Raw genomic sequence first — 22712 nt, forward strand, 5'->3', positions numbered from 1 at the left:
TTGGCCGTTACCTCATCAGCCTCTCTGAATGAGGAAGAAGAAGCCTCGTGGATGATGAGGGTGAAGAGGATGAAGCGTTGGCGCGGGCTGCCTCACACAATGGACACTAAGGTAGGCACAATAGCCCTCCCGATGGATGATTTGAAAGGCCTGTTTTGGTGAAGGGCGATTGATGGCGGATGACAGACGGGGAGATGTGACACACAGGCAGGTCATGAGTGGGTAGAAGCCTTTTAGGGCCCGGAGGGGGTCAGGCAACGGCTTTGACATATGCTATGCAGTGAGATGAAGATTGGCATGACCTGCTAATGTGAGCTGTCACTGCTGGTGGCAGCCTCCATGCCTCACCTGTGACACTCTTCCGAGCCTGGAGGACGAGCTGCCACCAGGATAGGTCAAAGATTCATTTTCTCTTGGGGGCGAATGGTGGATTTAAAGCCACACCAAGGAATAAACTTCCACCAATCCCTACTTTTTGCCTCCTCATGCGTCCACACGCACACTGGAAACAAAGACCCTCTATAATGGTTTTGGTTCATTTACAGGGGAGGAATCGGTACTCTATGTACGTCAGCGAGTAACGCGTTTCCGTTATCGTACAAGAAAAACATTGACACGTTGTCCAATTCCACATTTTAATTGGTGACAGGTCCACACTTGAAACACGTGCTGAAGTTTGATGGATACAAAGTTTGTCTCAGACTGGTGTGGGAGGATTGTGAGCACAATTCCCAGCCTTGAAGCTTTTTCTTTCGGAGAGAGAAAGAAAAGCGTTTGCCGTGATGTGCGCATCTTTAAAAACAATGACATTTAAAGAGCAGTTGCGTGCCACGTAGCGACAGAAGTGCGGGGGATGTTGCTTCAAAGAGGAAGGAGAGGTGCAAAACGTGGTGTCGACCGCAATGCAAACTTCCTGTCTGCATTGTCAAATAACGCCCCACTGCGAAACTGCTCCCACTTTATTCGTCCAAGCCCTATTTTACCTTGCTGTGTACATACTGTACATAAATATACACGATACCTCTGCCCCTGTTTACAAATGTAAAACCTGTTTTGCGAATCGTCTATGATTAATTGCGTTTGTATTGTCTGTCCTTCTTCATGCCGTAACCATAGCAACCATCGATAATGGCTTAGTTGATTACATAACACGAGGCTGAGCTATTTTAAGAAAATGGCAAAATTAGATGACACAATAGTATTGACAACCTGCTGTCAAAAGCACTATAAAAGAAAATGTTATTAGTTTGCAGTGGAACCTCTGACATAATTTTCCCATATGAATTAATAGAAACTGAAATTATTTGTTTCAAATCGTCACTGTCATAAACATTTAATAGGTGTCCAGGCTGTTTTAACTAATGTTTTAATTAAAACTTTAACAATTTTAATGATCAAGTGTAATTAAAGGTTGATCACAAGTCGGAACGCACCGTAGTCTGTCACTAACATATGCTAGCGTTAAAGTAATTTCATAATTAGACTAAAGAAAAATTCTTTTAGGCCATAAATATATACAGACCAAATTTCCCTTTTTTTTTTTCAAGATATGAGCCATCATTCGGAGGATTTTATTGATTTCTTTATTTTTTACTTTGACTTGTGGCGCTGTACGGTGGCAGTGAACTAAATTCAACTCACTTCAAACCAAACAGCTTTTTGGCAAATAGTAGGGGGAAAAAGAGACTTCAAGCTGTTTAATGTCACTCCCTCTTGTAGTTTACTGTCTAACTAGACATAAAACAAAGACAAGTACAGGTTGTGTATTTAAAACAAGCAAACAACAGCCCACTAGCTTAATGCTAACATATTATGAAAATTGCCTTTGACATGCTAACAGTTTGCATCGGTAGTTGCTGTTTTAGAACCCTTTATACAATTAATATTTGAACACAAACTTTGGATCAACACATTTAGACAGATAACAATACCCATAGCCATATATTATTTATCCTCTATGAAAAATGACGAACATTAAAGCATCTTACTGATTCACTTACAGCAGAAGTACTATTTTTCTTCATTTGTGTCTGTATGACTGTATTACACTGCCTCCCGGTGGCCAAGGTGGGCACATGAGAAGGAGCAGCGCAATGAAGTGAAGTGCAGCATTAAATTTTAATGCCCAACCTGTTTAATTCTTTACATTCTATTTACAAACCCAATTCCAATGAAGTTGTGTTAAACATACATAAAAACAAAATACAATGATTTGCAAATCATGTTCAACCTATATTTAATTGAATACACTACAAAGACAAGATATTTAATGTTCAAACTGCTAAACTTGATTGTTTTTATCAAATAATCATTAACTTAGAATTATATGGCTGCAACACATTCCAAAAAAGCTGGGACAGGTGGCCACAAAGACTGAGAAAGTTGAGTAATGCTCATCAAACCTGTTTGGAACAGGCTAATTGGGAACAGGTGGGTGCCATGATTGGGTAGAAAAGGAGCTTCCCTGAATTGCTCAGTCATACACAAGCAAAGATGGAGCGAGGTGTGTGAGAAAATAGTCCAACAGTTTAAGGACAATGTTCTTCAACGTACAATTGCCAGGAATTTAGGGATTTCATCATCTACGGTCCATAATATCATTAAAAGGTTCAGAGAATCTGGAGAAATCCAACATTGGATGCCCATGACCTTCGATCCCTCAGGCGGCACTGCATCAAAAACCGACATCGATGTGTAAAGGATATCACCACATGGGCTCAGGAAAACTTCAGAAAACCCATCCATCGATCCATTTCCTGAGCCGCTTATCCTCACAAGGGTCGCGGGAGTGCTGAAGCCAATCCCAGCTATCATCGGGCAGGAGGTGTGATACACCCTGAACTGGTTGCCAGCCAATCGCAGGGCATATACAAACAAACAACCATTCACACTCACATTCACACCTATGGGCAATTTAGAGTCTTCAACTTCAGAAAACCAACGTCAGTAAATACAGTTCGGTGCTACATCAGTAAGTGCAACTTGACACTCTACTATGCAAAGCAAAAGCCATCTATCAACAACACCCAGATACACCGCCGGTTTCTCTTGGGCCCGAGCTCATCTAAGATGGGCTGATGCAAAGTTGAAAAGTGTTCTGTGGTCCGATGAGTCCACATTTCAAATTGTTTTGGGAAATTGTGGACGTCGTGTCCTCCGGGCCAAAGAGGAAAAGAACCATCTGGACTGTTATGGACGCAAAGTTCAAAAGCCAGCACCTGTGATTGTATGGGGCTGTGTTACTGCCAATGGCATGGGTAACTTACACATCTGTGAAGGCACCATTAATGCTGAAAGGTACATACGGGTTTTGGAGAAACATATGCTGCCATTCAAACAACGTCTTTTTCATGGACGCCCCTGCTCATTTCAGCAAGACAATGCCAAACCACATTCTGCACGAGTTACAACTGCGTGGCTTCGTAGTAAAAGAGTGCGGGTACGAGACTGGCCTGCCTGCAGTCCAGACCTGTCTCCCATTGAAAATGTGTGGCGTATTACAAAGCGTGAAATACGACAACGGAGACCCCGGACTGTTGAACAGCTGAAGCTGTACATCAAGCAAGAATGGGAATGAATTCCACCAACAAAGTTTCAACAATTAGTGTCCTCAGTTCCCAAACGTTTATTGAATGTTGTTAAAAGAAAAGGTGATGTAACACAGTGGTAAACATGAGCCTGTCCCAGCTTTTTTGAACTTGTTGCAGCCATAAAATTCTAACTTCATGATTATTTGCTAAAAACAATAAAGTTTATCAGTTTCAACATTAAACATTTTGTCTTTGCAGTGTATTCAATATAAGTTGAACATGATTTGCAAATCATTGTATTCTGTTTTTATTTATGTTTAACGCATTCCAACTTAATTGGAATTGGGGTTGTAATTATGTTAGTATTCTATTCTATACAAAGTACAATATCATAGAGTGCTTCGTCTTTTCATTTGGGTTTGTCCATCCACGAAAGACTAAAGCTACCTTAAAGGACATGGGTGAATTTAGAAGGATTTCATATGAAAAAGTAATGAACTATACTTAGCAGGCACACAGAATAATAATTTTTTTGTTCCTCTAGTCAGGATAAGCGGTACGGAAAATGGATCGATGGATGGAAATAAATTACTTCTTCAATGTGGTGGTACACACTTGCACTCAAAATGATTCAAACCGTTTGTAAATTACATTTGCAAAATGTCCAAACATGCGGCAGCACGGTGTAGTGGTGGGTAGCATGTCTGCCTCGGAGTCGAGAAGTGCCCGGGTTGGGCTCAGGCCCTCCTGTGCGGAGATTGCGTGCCCCCAGTTTTCTTCACAAACTTCCTTCCACATTCCAAAAGCATGCTTTTTAATTGAAGACTTTCAATTGCAAATGTGAGCATGAGTGGCTGTTTGTTTCTAATGTGCTCTTCGACTGGATGGCTATCCCACGTCTCGTTCAAAGTCAGATGGGATAGGCTTCACCTCACCCCCGAACCTAAAGAGGACAAGCGCTATAGAAAATGGATGAAAATGTACAATCATTTAATAGATTGTCACTTTCAATACAAAGTAACAGCTTGTGTTGCGCTGTTTATTTTTTTCTTGTTTTGGTTGGTTCAGGCGGCGCGGTGGCGACTGGTTAGAGCGTCAGCCTGACAGTTCTGACGACCCGGGTTCAATCCCCGGCCCCGTGCCTGCGTGGGTTTTCGCCGGGCACTCCGGTTTCCTCCCACATCCCAATAACATGCATTAATTGGAGACTCTAAATTGCCCGTAGGCATGACTGTGAGTGCGAATAGTTGTTTGTTTCTATGTGCCCTGTGATTGGGTGGCATCCAGTTCAGGGTGTACCCCGCCTCCTGCCCGATGACAGCTGGCATAGGCTCCAACACGCCCGCGACCCTAGTGAGGAGAAGCGGCTCAGAAAATGGATGGATGGATGGATGGTTGGTTCATTGCAAACTGTGTTTTTAATTTTTTTTTTTACTGAATTAACCGTTTCACTCCATCACTCAAAAACAATTATTCTTTTTAATTTTAGATTCACTTGGCTTCCCTTGTCTTTTTGCTGTCTGCATTGTTAAATGGTAAGTGGCAGAATTTTCTAAATACATTCTAAATATTACGCGGATGGGGTTGATCCAGGTGATATGCAAATCACCTTTCGGGAAGACGCCAGGAAAGTGTCTGATGCTGGCCTGCGTTGCGCTGTGATTGGCCAGTCAGTGTTTCGGGGGGGGGGGGCTTACCGAAACATTTATTTAGGATGGTTGCAGAACATGCAAATTGGTTGAAAACGCAGCTTTAGCCTGAGAAAGTAGAGTTTTTTTGAAAGAGCGTTGGTGATAGTTGGAAGGTGCTGAAAGCCTGAGTGGCTAAACAAAAGCCTTCCTGTGCTTTGAGTGGTACACAACAATCCAGCTCTGTGGTCACTGGAGCTTTCATGAGAGCCACGTCTGTGTGCTGTAACCACACCCCACTCACAAGGCTATTACTTGGACATACTGTGAGGTCTCTCCACCCTGCATGGCATCCACTCATTGTAGAGTGGATGCCAGGACAACAGAGCACAAGGCTGTGTGAGGCAGTCACAGCGCTGTGCTTTGTTCTTCCTGTAAAGTTCGCTACAATGGGAATCATGTTATCAAATGTCTACCGCTGTTATTACTAATAAATGTTTTTCTTTCCGCAGTGTCGAGGGCTATCACACCTGAACCTTCACTCCAATGTCTGGTATGTTGATTTACCTCCCATCATTTAATCTGTCAGCGGATTTTTGATTCATTGTAACTAACTTGGTGTAACAGGAAAAGGACAGGAGCTCACGAGTGCCGCTGACGTTTTTGTGCTCACCGTAAACCAGACCATCATCTCCCTCAATCCCGTGAACTTCAGCACCACCAGACCAGAAACAAGCACCTCGACGGGTGTTTCGATGCGATGTTAGATGCGAATATTTGAAGTCCCAAAACAACAAACATCTATCTATCGAGTGAACTTATTTAACCTGATGTGACTTATCGTGAATATTTGTGTCGCTGTAGTTTCCAGTGAGGGGACAACAGAGCGCCTAAGACAGCTGACATCCACACCAGGTAATAGTCTCCACCCTGCAGGTTGCTGATGTGTTTGGGGCACCCGGCTGCTGGAGCCATTGAGTTTGTCTAAAATATAGTAGATCTAGTAGGAGGACAAGTGCGTCAGTGTAATACGAATCAATGAGCTCATTCGGATCAGGGGAACGACAATGGAACTGGAGTGAAAGTCAACTATTTAGTCCCAAAAATACAGTAAGTCTGATAATAGATAGAAAGCCTTTATTGCCGTTGTAAGGTGCAGATATTGGAAATGTATTATCGAAAGAAAAAACACGATTACAACTTCATTTTCATGAAAGTATGAATAGTAACATTTAACATGAACCTTTTTTCTTTTTTAAATCTCTTAAAAGTACAAATTTTGTAGTATTTTTAGCAAGCACATTGGTATTGTTTGGTAACAGTAACTACGGCAAATATGCTATTAGGCTAACACTATACTGATTCAGAGATCATCAAATTGCACTTAGTTTATACTAAAGTATAATGACAATATACGGTGTATACTATAGTATGGTTGCTGGCATAAAGCCCAAAAATAGCTTTGATAATTGGCATACATTGGCCATATTTAGTATGAAGAAGTATTGAACCGGCGGCACGGTGGGCGACTGGTTAGAGCGTCAGCCTCACAGTTCTGAGGACCCGGGTTCAATCCCCGGCCCCGTGCCTGCGTGGGTTTTCTCCGGGCACTCCGGTTTCCTCCCACATCCCAAAAACATGCATTAATTGGAGACTCTAAATTGCCCGTAGGCGTGACTGTGAATGGATGTTTGTTTCTACGTGCCCTGCGATTGGCTGGCAACCAGTTCAGGGTGTACCCCGCCTCCTGCCCGATGACAGCTGGGATAGGCTCCAGCACGCTCGCGACCCTAGTGAGGAGAAGCGGCTCAGAAAATGGATGGATGGAAGTATTGAACCAGCGGCATGGTGGACGACTGGTTAGAACGTCTGAAAAAAAACAACATGCATGGTGGGTTAACTGACAACTCTAAATTGCCCGCAGGTGTGAATGTGACTGCGAATGGTTGTTTGTTTATATGTGCCCTGCGATTGGCTGGCGACCAGTTCAGGGTGTAACCCGCCTCCTGCCCGATGATAGCTGGGATAAGATCCATCAGAAAATGGATGGATGGAAGTATTCAAATCATTTTACATACAAGTACACGCTAGTAAATTCATGACAGAAATTACATTTAGGCTTGAGATTTTAACCACACTGACATTTGAATACCAACATGGACGTTTTGTAAGGGGATGTATCAAATGGCAAACATAGTCATACTTATCTGTTCCTCCAGTTACAAATGTATTCTTAAACATGTCTTATAAGTCCTACAATTACACACAAACCAGGAATCACAAAGAAAACATACTGTATTGATTTGTTTCCTTCGACAGCCACATTGACATCCTCCCCAACCAGCACGAAGAAAACCACTGAAAATGGGACCCATCAACCTCCTGCCTGGGGTAACCAAACATTTTCCTACTCCATCGTCACATTAAATGCCCCCGGGTGTCTACATTTTTTTTTGTTATCTTATGGCAGGCTGACAATCTCGCTATTTCCAGCCTTCCAAACAAAACTCACGGCAGACTGGAGGAAAATAGCACCTCACTTCCTGTCTTGCTGGCAGATTAATGCTCGATTGTTGCTTTTGCGAGAGGAGATAAGATGTTTGTGATACACAGTCATCAATGTGTCAGCCGGGCTACGAGATGTGTCACCTCCAACTGGCTCTCCAGATTGTGTTTATCCCACTTCCTGCCTTCCAACTTATTTTTCTACTTTTGTTGTAGATCCAATTTGGGATCGAGATTTCACATATGGTAAGAAATCATTGAGTTGGTTCTCCTTTGTGGATTGTGGATTTTCTCCAGGTACTGCTGCGTCCTCCCACATTCCAAAAACATGTATGTTAGGGTTATAGAAGACTCTTAGAAGAAGGTTTACCGTAGGTGTGAATGTTTGTTTGCTTATACTATATACTTATATACATGTACCCTGCTATTGTCTGGGATGTATCCCCGGAACCACTAAAGTTAAATGCCAATGAGGTCATACAATTTGGCGTTTGACGAAAATGTTAAGGGAAAAGTCTGGCTCTATAGGCTCACGAAATTCTTTTGTTGTTGTCTTTAGATTATTGGTCCCTGCAAGTGACTGGACTGTCCATCGCTGGAGTTCTCTTCCTGATGGGCCTCTTGGTCTTCGGCTGTAAGACTATCTTGATCTGTAATTTCTTGAAATTGCCTTGATGAAGTTCAACTTTTTCCTCACTCTCTTGTGTAGGTGGTAAGGGCTGTCGGCTTCCCAAGTGTCGCAAGAGGTCATCTCAGTAAGAATTGTTATTTTTATTTCCATACTGAGAAAAGAATGCAAAAATGGGCTGTTTGCCGAGTGGTTTAACAAAGTGTAAACCGACGCAGTGATTTAAAAACAATTCTTTGGAGCAAAATACATTATCAATATGCATGAAGGCTAGCTGCTTACGTATGTCATTCTGTTAACCGGCTTGGTAAATCATATGACACCACTGGATGACATATGACGCACAATCAATCACTTTTGGCTACAGTGGCCTACAGGATGCTGACTAAGATGTTTGCGATGATTAAACGATCCAAATCATAAGTCTTAACTGCTACAAAAAAAAAATAAAAAAAAAATGTCTGGTTTGTTTTTCTTTCGGCGGTATAGTCATGGTGAATGTTAAGATAATCGTGGTGTTTTGTGTTTTGCAGGTCTTATAGAGTGGAGCAAAGAAAATCAGAGATATTGTCATAAAAGTCTATAAGTCGATAGACCAACAAATTAGTGGAGCTGGTCGTACATTTCAAATTGACATGAAAGGAAATGAGTTCACAAAGCAAAAAGTGGTACTGAATTTGTTTAATATTTCTTTATTGACCCACAATAAAATAAAAATAAAAACGGAATTATTTCCATTTAGCCATGTTCAATAAGAAATGACAGTTGTTGTCAATATTGTGTAAAACATTTACCTTCTAACAGGATGTAAAACTGGAGCCTTTATTATTATTTTTTTTTTAACTGGACAACCTCATCGTGGTTCATAAAAGATGTTTTTCTTAGTGGGTCGACGCTAATGAATATAGCTCTGAGAGAGAAAAAAACGAACGCCTGGCAAATTATACCTTTGCATTGTTATGACAACAAAACGATGCTAACGGGTGGAGGGGAAAAAGAACACCAGTACATTTTAAAAACGATTTAATGACATATTCTTACAGACATCGGATCAAAACACATTCCAGAAGTGCAAATGATATAACGTTTACAAACCCTTTATTAAATCTCGTTGTTTAATAGATTGCATGCTTAAATTACTTGTTGGGGAAAAAAACATGGAAATGTTGACAGGAATTGACTTATACAAAAGTACGTATAAAAATGGACATTTACCCTTACGTCCCAATTTCAACATACAAAAACAAACATTTTACAAACATATTGGTAAATGGCACCCACCAAACAGATGCTTTGGACATTTAAAGCTACAATATTTGACAAAGCTCAGGTACTGCCAGTTAAACTAAAGTTTGGCCAAATGATGTGTTGCTTTTTAGATTTCTGTACAAGCGTTTCGAAAAACTTACAAAGATAATATAAGTATTTATATGCTAAATAAACTGAAAGATTTTGCATAGTTTTTAATTCTATTGTCCCTTTGAAATGTTGACACTGCTAGGAAGTGTTGCAATGTGTAATGAGAATGTAAGGTGACATCTTATTTGTTTCCAAATGGACGGTTTAATTCTGTGTTACCTTTCTCAGAGAGCCTCTCATTAGACGACAAGTAGAAACTGAAAAGGAGCACCCCTTCCAATTCAATCTTTGCTACAAAGAGTCTCCCTCCCCCAAATAACCAACGGCTTGCGTTGCTGAAATGAAATCTTTGCTGCACAGGGAATGATTGATTTCTGCTAAAACGACAGCAGGGAAACATCTCGCTCTGTGTGGATGGAATTGAGGTATTGTTGCTATGCTCCCCAATCGTCCATTAGGCTTTATTTGATTCATGAGATTTTCACACCCGGCCTCTCCTCCGACGAATGTGAGCCATTAACCTGCCTCCTCGGCAGTCACATGGCTATTTACAAGCTGCACAACGGTGGATTTCGAAGAGAAGTTTCCAAAACAAAAAGAGGAAAGGAAACATCCCCATTCATGACCGTCGATTAATTTGCTGCCTTGAAAGCAATTGTTTACCCTGAAGTTTCCATTTTTTTGGGAGTGGCTGATGAGAATAAAGGGATGGATGGGTATGTTTTATCTTCTATTCCACAGTCTGCTGTCAGTCTTAATGGGCCAGGAACATAAAATGTCAGTCAAGCAACCCAGAGACGCAAGTGTGGCCCTCTTGGCTGTCTTAGTTTGGATTAGCATGTTTAGTCTCAGTCAACGACCATTTCACATGGATAGGTCTACTCCACGTGTACCAAATTAAACATTCTTTCACTGCGCAGCTTATTTTTGCTAATAAAACACCAGGGGAGTTCTGGCAGCGCAAAAAAAAAAAAAAAATCCTTTTAAAAAAGCATTAAGCCATATTTATTGCCTTTTGATTTAGATTCCTAAAATAGGATCCAATTAGAAGGTTTGAACATGTTCAAAATATCCCCAAATTGGGTCTTTGTTGGGTGCAAACAGCAGGGACAAAGAAAAAAGTATATAAGAGCATTATTTATGGATTGATAGGTTTTGGACGAGCAATACACAGAGCTATTAAAGAAGCATAATCCTCGCGGTGAGATGAGATTGCCTTGTGAGCCGCTCTTGCATGCGTGTGTGTTCCATATTAGCTTCTTTTCCAGGAACTAGACTGCCCCTTTCTGGTCCTGCTCTGTAGGTACAGAGTAAATCCTAGTGATGCACAGAAAGGGAATAGAGTGGGGGCGGGGGGGATAACAATGAGAGGGGGGGGGGGGGTTAACAATGAGACAGATGAGGTGAGACGGAGCAAAAGCAAACATGTCATCTTCTCGATATTTTTAGGCTACTTCTTCGTTTAGCAGCAGGAGGAACATCAGAGTGTCGGAACTCAGGAAACGTGTCTGTCTCAAACAGCACACTTCTGACAGGTGCACAGAGGCTGCGTCGCCTCGAAACACTGATCACCCCGGGTGGGACTGTTGATCCAACAAGCCAGAGGTTGCTGTGTGATTAAGCGTCTTTTCAGCCGTGCGATCAGTCAGCGGCAAACACGGCTAACACGCGCGCACGCACACACGTACACACGTTGCAGCCCCAGGAGGCAGCCAGTAATCCTGCAGAGGAATTTAACCCTTCAAGAATGTCGGCTCAACAAGTGCTCCAAGATCGCTGGCATCGACTTTGAACTTTGTAACAATGACCCAAACTGCAGATCAAGTATGACACCGCTCCAACACAAAAGAAAGCCATTGCTCTGCACAGTGCCGCCACAGCACCACATTCAATTAAGAAAGTAAGGATGCAGGCACAGTATAGATATTGGCATGACGTGACGTGGTAAGGAAAACGCAGCGATATATGGCGATATCCACTACATTGACTATACCAGGTTGGTTGAAAGTGGTAGAAACATGTGATTTCAGCAATTTTAACAGTAAACATTTTAGCTTAAAATGAAAAATAGCATATCTCACTTGTATCGCGCCCGCTTTCCATTCTAACAACTTTACATACAAACTGGCGTACAAAAGGCAGCAGGCTATTTTCCATTTGGTATCTTAGCAACCAGTGCCAAACATGGGCACGCTTGTGCTGGGCCGCTGTAATCCCGAGGTGGGTGCGCTTGCAATGTGGAGTCACCTCAATACCTCTACGCTCACCCGGTGAAATTGTAGTTTTCAAATAATATGCACTAGTCACGGGAACGTCGCATTATTATGCAAGTGTATCTGGAAATGTAGACATTAGCTAGTGTTAGCTAACTGCATTAGCTGAACAAATAATATCAAGTCACAGGTAAGTGTCTTAGCTAATGTTAGCTAGCCACGTTAGCTGAATAAATAATGTCTAATCACAGGTAAGTGTTTTAGCTAATGTTAGCGAGCCATGTTAGCTGAAAAAATAATGTCAAATCACAGGTAAGTGTTTTAGCTAATGTTAGCCAGAAACGTTACCTGTGATTTGACATTGTTACTTATTCAGCTCAGTGTTTTAGCTAATGTTAGCTAGCCACGTTAGCTGAATAAATAATGTCAAATCACAGGTAAGTGTTTTAGCTAATGTTAGCCAGAAACGTTAGCTGAATAAGTAACAATGTCAAATCACAGGAAAGTGTTTTAGCTAATGTAATACGAATACTTGTGGTTTGGCACCCACGAATTCACTTATTTGTGCACTTTTTTTCCTTTTATTGTTTTTTCTCCTCTTTTGGGGGGGAAGCAATCACCAAAACGCTTATTGACAGTTTATCTCTGCTTATTCAGGAATTATTGGGGTTGACAAAAAAGATATACATCACTGCCATTATATAGGGAGTCAATTATTCACAGATTTTCACTATTTGCAGTTCACTGTACTGCTTTAGGTTGTTGTGCTGCTTGAATTCTACAGTCACACTTTTGTCATGAGACAATGGATGCTGCACCCAAGCACTCTTTTTTTGATGGTCATCTATTAAGAGGTTTGCTGTAGAACCGGTTAGGTCTTGTTCGATGAGGCCACAGCAGCCTACTGTTGCTCACCGTCTTGAGGCTATTGTTTGATGGGTAAGATGGAGAAGCTAAGCGTTAGGGAGTGTTCAAATGGTGACGCATGACAACCTCAGGCTGCGATGGTAATTGCGTAGCAAGTCCAAGCAGGCTCGAATGGGTGGAAGCTGGTTCCATTTTGGCACCCAAGTGTTTTTCTTTGCTTTTGATTCTGCCAGGTCAGATTACGTGGGGCAATTTGGCAAAGGCAGCAGGGAGACTGTTAGCCACCAGACTCTGTCACCGACAGTTTGATTTAGAGTAAAAGTGGGGCATGCAGCTCTCCATCCAACACAAATATAATCTGCACCTCCTCTCCATAACGGAACCCTTTAACAGCTGAAAAAGGAAAGAATACTGCAAATAGAGAAATAAAGCAAAACTTATGACCTTACCCTTGCTGTTGTTTGTGCATGCGGCGTCTTACTAACATTACAGCTGTAAGAGAGAAATAGAAAATGTCAGTGCTGCAGAAGCTTGTTTGTTTCGGTGTTCACAGTTTTTTCATGGCACACAAGATTGCAGCCAAGCGTTGTGAGGGCTTCCTAGCCGTGCATTTGTCATCAGTGGCCTTGAAACACCCACTACTTCTTATTTCACTCAGTGAGGTTCCAACACAACACAAACTTACCAACTATGGCTGCAACTGAGAGAGTCAACACGCTCACTGCTACAATGATGACAATCAGAGTGTAGTGATCTAAAAGAAGAAATATAAATTCATGTTTGACTATTAGCAAGTAGTGACAGCTAAGATGCTAACCAATGCTTACACATACTGTTTTTTGACAATTATAAGCTATTTCTCTGCTGTTTGTTTACTCACCTGTTTTGTCCTCTGCACCTTTGGTTTTATCAACAAATGTGTCTGAATTATTTCTGTCCTGGACCTCTGTAATCTCTGAAAGAGAATATTTGATTCAAGTCACCTCAGCAGCACTAAGCACAGCAATTAATCACACTTAATTGGTGATTATAAAAAAAAAAGTGAATCAACATGTTGCTTATGTCTCGCTAGGCTACAACAAGGACCTTGATACATAAGGTTTTAACAAACACACTAATTTACAGTTGTTGAAGAAATACATTAACCCAGACTAAACCATTGATCTATCTCCATTTTTTGCAGACAGAATGAAAGAATGAATAAGGCTTTCAAGTCTGAGAAGCGAATGCTGAAATACGTTTATTTTCTAATGACCTTCAGGGCGGCTTTACAGTGGCTAGAAAAGTGTCTTTGCAAAAACAACGTATAATCAGCAGAAAATATTTGCATCACTCGACATTTACCAAATGATGGTCTCAACTACAGGTTTTATTTTAGACGGTACAGTTATTTGGTTATTTGTGTTCTGATTGTAAGTAGCCAATGGAGGTAAAGCAGGGTATTATTTAGGGTCTGCCAAACTTACGTGAGCTCCACTACCAGCACTACTCATGTCCATCTTATCATATTCACCAAATAAGCGGAATAGTGTTATTGCATTTGCTACAAAGTAGATGTCAACAAGACGGAGGCATGTCGACGTTATGGAAATAGTGTCGATTTCCAACAAATCTGCTTTGAGTGAACAGATCTGTAATTCCATCATATGTCTATCACAGCCAAAACGAGGAGTGACACAGAGAGGCACGCTGAGGGAATGAGAATGCCAATGTTGATTAGCTGACCCGCGGGCAGCATGGCTGGAATGTCGAAATCTTCATTGGCCTTTTGGCACAATCCTCAGGGCCCATATACGAAGCTAATTGATTGTATTCAGGACTTAATGGATGATGGAATAGAGGCGCGGGGGGGGGGGGCGAAGCTGTTCACACGTCCCATTGGTCTACAACGACCTGTACACAAAGCTTGATGACTGCCGAGGCCATAACCTTGCTGTACACTCCCTTAGATGTTTGCCATGACACGGTTTGCATTAGTGACGCAAACCACGCAAAGTCCTAGTTCCGGTATTTACTCTTGGGAACTGAAAATTAACTTACCATACTCCTCAAACAAATCCTCATCATCCTGCCCTGTGGATGGAGGAGTAAACAAATACAAATATATCACAATGGGTATCACAATAGCAGGTCACAGTGTAGTGTTAAAGCTGACAGCTGACTTTCATGTAGCCAGCGTGGGATCGATTCCTGTTCATTGATAGTAGGCGTGCGTGTGACTGTTTATATGTGCCCTGTGATTAGCTGGCTACAGATCCAAGGTGCAGTCTGCCTTTCCGCCCAGTAAACTGGGATAGACTGCTGATCCTGAATGCCATTCATCAAAATGTTTCCAATTTAGAAAGTCATAGAGCGCAATATTAGGTATACCTGCAAAACCTGATAAATACAAGAATGAAAATGCCTTTACATGCTCCACTGTAAGGACTTAGGCTTTGGAGTCAGAGGACACATGTTCGAGTCCCACTACAGTCAAAAAGGTAAAAATGACAATTAGTTGTGGGAGAGATACTAGTCGGCTTGTTGGCTACTGTTGAGGTACCTTTAAGCAAGGCATCAAGTGGTGCAGCCCTCTTTGTGCACCTCTTTCACTCTGAATCTCTCCTTGTAGGTCTGCATGTGTGTGATCTGGTTCAAAGTACTGTATACTTCGGAGTGACAGCTGCATTTCCCCTTGAGGGACACCTTACAGTGTAATAATAAAAATATATAGCTATAGATTCAAATTTATATTTTTAGAAAGGTTGTAATAAAAATTCTTATTTTTAAAAACTAAACTCAGTAAATACAGTACATGATTCTTACTTGCAAATTTCCCCATTGTGGGACTAATAAAGGTTATTGTATCTATCATTTTATAGCCTTCATTTTACCTTCACATATTAGCATGATGGCAGCTGAAAAATGTCATGTGCCCCCCCCCCACCACCCACTTTTCCCCCAGTAAATATATTGTGTAATTTAATGTCCTACATACCATCAACAGCTGATCCTTCAATCTCATCAGAAAATACTGTGGAGTAGAAAGCATTAATCCACCACACAACTTTTTTAAATCACGGTTTGGCTTATGAATAATAAATCATTGATATGACACGCATACAGATCTAAGGTAGACATAAAAAGTCTACACACCCCTGTTCAAATGCCAGGTATTTGTGATTTTAAAAAATGAGACAGTTTAATTATATTAAATATTGTGACCTTTAGTATAAGATGCTCAAATTATTTTTTGGAGCACATTTTATATAACAAAAAACCCAGAATTTGAGCAGCAGCATGTAGACTTTTTATTTTCTCTCTATATGTACTTCTGTTTGCATGCGTTAAGTGTGACTTCCTTGAGACCAATTCATTTGTGCATAATAGCCTTTAATGTTATTCTTGAGTTGTCTCATCATGGTGTAAACAACACATGCAGCACTGTATGTACTGTAGGTAGATGAGGAAAACATGCCGGCACACGGAGGCTGATTGGATGTTTATCAGTTGCAAGCCGCGGAGAGATGAGAACTCACCAGTAGGGGTTGGCAGCAGCAGACACAGGAGCAAAAATCGCATCATCTTCAAATGCTGCTGGGGAGAGCGAGAGAAACTAAGTTAAAAATACCTGCTATCATATTCAGTTATAGACGTGTAAAAAATAAATACATAAATAAATAAAATGAATAAATAAAATAACTTGTTTTTGGTTCAGACATAGAGTGTGATGGAAAGACTCAACGATGCCTATTATTGGTCTTGTTTGGCACCCTGAGAGTCTGTATGCCGTAAGCAGTCAGTGGAAAATTAAAAAGTCCTACTTGTGCTGTTTATACTGGTCTAAGGGTAGGCACGCAAGGCTACATTGCAACTTGAGGTGCGTGCGAGGGACAGAGAAGGAGAGCCTTATTTCCCACACAGCTCAGCAAAAACTAAAGAATTCCGTCACAGTCAGCTTGCCAACAAGAGGCTATTTGACATTGTCCTTTCCTTCGTGTCTGATAGGCAACATTTAAATGATTTCCTAACAAAAAGGGATGAGAGAGTGTATTGTTTTTTTACATACAACCCCAATTCCAATGAAGTTGGGACGTTGTGTTAAACATAAATAAAAACAGAATACAATGATTTGCAAATCATGTTCAACCTATATTTAATTGAATACACTACACAGACAATATATTTAATGTTCAAACTGATCAACTTGATTGTTTTTAGCAAATAATCATTAACTTGAATTTTATGGCTGCAACACGTTCCAAAAAAGCTGAGACATGTGACAAAAAAAGACTGAGAAAGTTGAGGAATGCTCATCAAACACCTGTTTGGAACATCCCACAGGTGAACAGTAGGGTGCCATGATTGGGTATAAAAGGAGCTTCCCTGAAATGCTCAGTCATTCACAAGCAAAGATGGGGCGAGGTTCACCTCTTTGTGAACAAGTGCGTGAGAAACTAGTTGAACAGTTTAAGGACAATGTTCCTCCACGTACAATTGCAAGGAATTTAGGGATTGCATCATCTACGGTCCATAATATCATCAAAAGGTTCAGAGAATCTGGAGAAATCACTACATGCAAGCAAACCAACATAGAATGCCCGTGACCTTCGATCCCTCAGGCGGCACTGCATCAAAAACTGACACCAACGTGTAAAGGATATCACCACATGGGCTCAGGAACACTTCAGAAAACCAATGTCAGTAAATACAGTTCGGCGCTACAGCCGTAAGTGCAACTTGAAACTCTACTACGCAAAGCAAAACCCATTTATCAACAACACCCAGAAACTTCTCTGGGCCCGAGTTCATCTAAGATGGACTGATGCAAAGTGGAAAAGTGTTCTGTGGTCCGACGAGTCCACATTCCAAATAGTTTTTGGAAATTGTGGACGTCGTGTCCTCCGGGCCAAATGTGTGGCGCATTATGAAGCGTACAATACGACAACGGAGACCCCGCACTGTTGAACAGCGGAAGCTGTACATCAAGCAAGAATGGGAAAGAATTCCACCTACATAGCTTCAACAATTAGTGTCCTCAGTTCCCAAACGTTTATTGAATGTTGTTAAAAGAAAAGGTGATGTAACACAGTGGTAAACATGACCCTGTCCCAGCTTTTTTGAAATGTGTTGCAGCCATAAAATTCCAAGTTAATGATTATTTGCTAAACATAATCAAGTTTATCAGTTTGAACATTAAATATCTTGTCTTTGTATTGTATTCAATTAAATATAGGCTGAACATGATTTGCAAATCATTGTATTCTGTATTTATTAACACAGCGTCTCAACTTCATTGGAACTGGGGTTGTAATTTGGAGATAAAGAGCAAATGTTTACCAGTCCACTGACACACTTCAACTGATACACCGGCATTGGAAGCCAATTCCTAATGTCAAAAGGCCAAAAAGTAACTTAACTCTGCACCACAAAGATGTAAAAAACAGCTGTTCCGCATGCTTTCAAACAAAGCCCCAGCTGTATTCAACACAATACACCGGCTGATATTTTTAAAATAGGAAAACATGGGAACGACCTCTCTTCCAGTGGAAGTCCCAGATGAAGCCTCTGTGGTGAGACCAAGTCATTGAGATTTGCATGGGATCAGGAACCAATTCTCACTCATGCAAGTAATACAGAAGGAGCTCTCCACTGACCTTTGTGCCCACTGGTCATTGTTAGCTATAGCCATTGTGTTTGGTTTCCGCCGCTTTTAATGACTATGTGGAAAGAACCAAAGTAATACACATTACATCCATCATACAGCTAGCAGCTAAAGGTCTTTGCTCATGAGCACTCGTGGATAATACTCCTTTTACAGGGCTCTAATTCTAATTAGTTTTTACTGATTACTTGGTGAACTGAAGTGAAAATGAACAGAAAACGATAGACAATTAGTAATATTGTTTTTGAAAAATTCCTTTACTTTGGGTCTGCCATGGCTGCCATTTGTCTCCTCTGTGGAGCTGCACTGTAATGAGCGCAGAGCAATCCACATCGAGAGTATGTGCTAAATTATAACTATCACAAACTCTTAGGTTGGCTATACTGGAAAATAAAGACGTTAATCATACAACAGATGTTGATTGGGCAGGGTGTGTAGTGGGTGCAGCCTCTGGAATAGCTGCAGGAGCTCTCCAAACAGAAACAACCTAAGAAGCTACAAATAAAAACTGCCTCCAAATTGCTTTTCTGAGTTGCTTTGCCTGAAATAATAAGCAGATTCAATTGAGGAGGTATTTACCAAACCAGTCCACTGACTTTGTATCAAAATGGCTCCTGACACCTGCTGCATTTTCAAATTGGGAAATATATTCTTGTACAATTGAACAGCGAATGATTTTACTTTTACGAGAGAGCAAATTTACAACACACAAGACCCAATTTCTTGCTTATGAAGAAGAATACCAGCTGCCTTAGGGACATAGATTCAAAGATCATAGAAGCTAAATCTACAACACATCTAACTATGGAGCAGTGCTGAAAAATGTAAATTGCACCAGTGCTTTTGATTCTTTTTGATTTCCCAAAATAGGGTCAGGACCTCAGTTGGTTTTCATAGGGCGGATGATTGACGGGTTAAAGCATCCATGTTATTCCTTTTAAAGCAGGTACACTTTAATATTTAGTAATGAAATACAGTATGTTATGTTATTTATGATTGTATATCTGTACACGACTGGTCAAAAGGTTTAAAACATCCCACACTTTTCAGATTTTTGCATTAAAGGCAAGCAGTTCAAGTCCAACGAATGGCTTGAGGTAAGTGATTAACTGCCTCAGTTTTAAAAAAAAAAAAAAAAAAAAAAAAAAAAAAAGGTAAGGTCACCAAAAACTGAAAAATAATGTACATTTAAGAATGATACAAAAAAAGACACAGTCTCCAGATTTAAACCTGTTCGAGCGGTTTTGGGACGAACTGGACAGAACAAAGCAAAGCAGCCTCCAAGTGTCGCACATTTATGGGAACTTCTGCAATAGGGTTGGGAAGAACGTTCATATCACAATCAATCAATCAATAATCAGATTTCAGAAAGCAAATAGAGCGATAGAGAACGTCAACGTGAATAGATAATTCATATAATAATTCAGATAATTAGTATATCATATCATTTATTCAACTCTTCCATCTGGGGGTGTTCACTAACATACACTCCACAATCAGGTACCTATTCACTATCCAATCAGGTCCTATTAGATTGTACCTAATAAAGTGTATATTGTGAGTGCGTTGTTGCAAAAATCACAGAATATAATAACTGTCATCCATCCATTTTCGATACTGCTTGTCCTCCTTTGGGTCGTGTATGAGCTGTAGCCTAGCAAATGGCTTTTAGGTGAGAAAATATAATAACTTCAAATGGGGGGGAATGCAAACTCACACTTTTGTCAGTTGATGCCATTCGCAAGTGAACCGTTCTTCAGAAAGGAGCCTGGTCGCTAAACACTGCTCATGTAGTTTGTTGAGCCACTATGAGGATACACATACATCCTGTATTAGCCCCATCCCACACTCCCTGTATGCGTGTGCAGATGTACGACATTTGAACACACGTCAGGATGCATGAAAACACGGCACACAATAGGTGGACATAAATCCTAGCAATTGTTCTTTTTTTTCTTTTTAACTTACTGCCCAAAATAGCAGCAACTCGTACATACACACTTTAGATTGACTCCTCTATCAGATGGAGACAAATCTCCAATGCACTATTTTCATAGCAACACTATCACTAGGATTCAGGTTTTCATTATTCACCTGGGAAAATGTTAAGTTAAAGCACTCAAACTTCTACGCTGCACTTACTGTAGATCTTCAGTATGTAGAATTATACCGGGTAATGTCAGAAAGAGCGCCGTCAAACAAGGTTTATCTGTTTATCTGACAGGAGCCAATTTTCAGAAAACAGAGGTACTACTCCAAAATTTGAATGCGCCAGCTGTCGTACAGTTTGGAATACGTCCCAAAGTCTATGAAATCCTGGATATCGAACAACCATTCTTCACGGCGTCAAGCCAAACATCAGCCAACAGCACGAAATATCAGTGTACCTCACTGGAATTCGAATCAGAATCAAAAAGCATTAACCCACATGGAGCGGACACCAGACTCCAACATGGGCGGTGGAAATAATACACACCAAAAGTTAATAAAAAACACAATAAGACCCCCGCCTGTCCCAAAGCAATGTTAGGCTGTGCATATTGTATCGTGACAATTGTGAAGCATGAAGTCCAGGCAGTGACATCGATGCCAGCTGCTAGCACTGCGCTAACTGGCTGGCCACCAACTTTGTTTGAGGAAATAATACATTTGAGAGTGAAACTGTTGCCATCATAAAACATTTATTAGTGAAAGCAATGTTTTAAGTAATATTTTAACATAGTGAACGACCCTAAAAATTTTAAAAAAATAAAATAAAAAAAGGGGGGGGAAGTTCAGGACTTTATTATTAATACTTTTAAACAACACTTTAAAATGATGAACAATGATGGCATTATACTTCATTGATGCCTTTCACATCGCTTTCTTCATAGACTAACTGGCATGTAAGTGCAAAAGTTTATTTCTTATTGCAATTGTTACGTTTTCTAAGGTAGAAGTGTTTGACTGATTGATTTTAGTTTGTGGTTCATTTTGAGTTAAACTTTTGCACTTAGATGCCAGTTAAGTCTATGAAGAAAGCGACGTGAAAGGCATCTATGACGTATAATGCCATCATTGTTCATCATTTAAAGTTTTTAAAGTGTTGTTTAAAGTATTAATAATAAAGTCCTGAACTTCCCCCCCCCCTTTTTTTTTTTACATTTTTAGGGTCGTTCACTATGTTAAAATATTACTTAAAACATTGCTTTCACTAATAAATGTTTTATGATGGCAACAGTTTCACTCTCAAATTTATTATTTCCTCAAACACAAAAACAAAAATATGGAAATCTGAACAAACTGGAAGTTGAGGCGGACTTTTCGTGAACACTTTGTGCAACCTAGGTTTAATAGACAATAATAAAACAATACTTTTTAATCTCAAAGGGGAAAATAAACCTGGAAGATAACAGAATACAATGTTTTTAAAATCTCTCATCCGGGATTATAAAAGATAGACACGGAATGGTTCTTGGGCCATATCCAACTGCTTTAGATTCCATAAAAATCAACTCCCAATAATGCACCCTGTAATCCTGCTTGCAGACGGTCAAACGAAAGAGCAGCAAAAGAGAACCTCCATGGCTGATATATAGATAACAAACAAAAAAATGTTTTACAGAGATTAAGCGGTCCTGTTTGACCTCTGACACTAACAGTGAAGCTGCTGATAATATAATATTCACATATTTTATAACCCAAAGTAACATGCACACAGGAAGTGTGCTGCATTTTAAAACTTGTCATTTTATCCTGAAGATATCACAGTTATAAAGTTATAAAGGAATATATATATATATATATATATATATAATTTAGCAAATGAATACAAAAGGTTGTATCATAACATTGCACGACTAATACCTGCATTATACATACCAATCGAGAGAGCGAAGTGAACTGGATGAAGTACATCCTTGTTATGCTCCTGTGCTGCGTGCCATTAAGAATGACACACTCCCCCAAAGCTGCAGCCCACTTCCTAACAGGAATCCGCTGCATGGTGAGTCAAACTCGGGCCAAAGTTTGCTCTCACCTAGCGTGAGTGGGAGGGAAGGGGACAGGGGATTTACACAACCGTCGGTCGGGCACCACCTTTCTTCGTCAATACGTCGCTGCCGTGGAAACTACCGCGACCACTACGACAGTTTCGTGCCTTCCACCACATCTTCCGGTAAAGTTCCAAGCAGCGAAACATCCGTTTCAATGTGTCTTTTTTTAAATATATGTATTTTATTTGTTTTTCATTATTAAATGTCATCAACCCGACTTAAAAAAAAATGAAATAAAAAATTAGTCGGGGCTCCAATACACTGTCACCGTTAACTTGGCATTTATGAAGAACGTCTTGACGTG

At 40.5% G+C, this 22712-nt stretch overlaps 3 protein-coding genes across 7 annotated transcripts in view; 2 read left to right on the forward strand and 1 right to left on the reverse strand.

The window, feature by feature from the left end:
• Positions 1 to 10383, forward strand: fxyd5 (FXYD domain containing ion transport regulator 5). Its single transcript, XM_061675089.1, has 10 exons — positions 1 to 111; positions 5020 to 5065; positions 5671 to 5711; positions 5786 to 5920; positions 6023 to 6073; positions 7478 to 7549; positions 7880 to 7909; positions 8223 to 8297; positions 8373 to 8418; positions 8825 to 10383. Exons 3-10 carry the CDS (start codon positions 5705 to 5707, stop codon positions 8865 to 8867), a joined length of 459 nt encoding a protein of 152 aa, XP_061531073.1. The 5' UTR covers positions 1 to 111; positions 5020 to 5065; positions 5671 to 5704; the 3' UTR covers positions 8868 to 10383.
• si:dkey-262k9.2 (uncharacterized) overlaps positions 9298 to 22712 on the reverse strand; it is a 14938-nt gene continuing 1523 nt past the window's right edge. Inside the window, exons 1-9 of one of the 5 annotated variants that reach the window (XM_061675085.1) lie at positions 22236 to 22304; positions 20092 to 20180; positions 16249 to 16303; positions 15708 to 15743; positions 14771 to 14803; positions 13611 to 13685; positions 13416 to 13484; positions 13180 to 13222; positions 9298 to 10967 (exon numbers count right to left, since the gene is read on the reverse strand). In XM_061675085.1, coding sequence (XP_061531069.1) covers positions 10922 to 10967; positions 13180 to 13222; positions 13416 to 13484; positions 13611 to 13685; positions 14771 to 14803; positions 15708 to 15743; positions 16249 to 16303; positions 20092 to 20112 — 378 coding nt within the window. In that variant the 5' untranslated portion in view covers positions 20113 to 20180; positions 22236 to 22304 and the 3' untranslated portion in view covers positions 9298 to 10921. Of the gene's footprint in view, positions 10968 to 13179; positions 13223 to 13415; positions 13485 to 13610; positions 13686 to 14770; positions 14804 to 15707; positions 15744 to 16248; positions 16307 to 20091; positions 20181 to 22235; positions 22542 to 22712 lie in introns of those variants that run through there. The other 4 variants (XM_061675083.1, XM_061675084.1, XM_061675087.1 and 1 more) reach the window with 4 other exon arrangements.
• LOC133401750 (IgGFc-binding protein) overlaps positions 22413 to 22712 on the forward strand; it is a 16252-nt gene continuing 15952 nt past the window's right edge. Inside the window, exon 1 of the mRNA XM_061675082.1 lies at positions 22413 to 22530. The gene's annotated coding sequence lies outside the window, so the exon portion shown is untranslated. The remainder of the gene's footprint in view (positions 22531 to 22712) is intronic.

The sequence above is a fragment of the Phycodurus eques genome, chromosome 4 (genome assembly GCF_024500275.1).
Source record: "Phycodurus eques isolate BA_2022a chromosome 4, UOR_Pequ_1.1, whole genome shotgun sequence".
In the NCBI taxonomy this organism is placed as follows: Eukaryota; Metazoa; Chordata; class Actinopteri; order Syngnathiformes; family Syngnathidae; genus Phycodurus; species Phycodurus eques.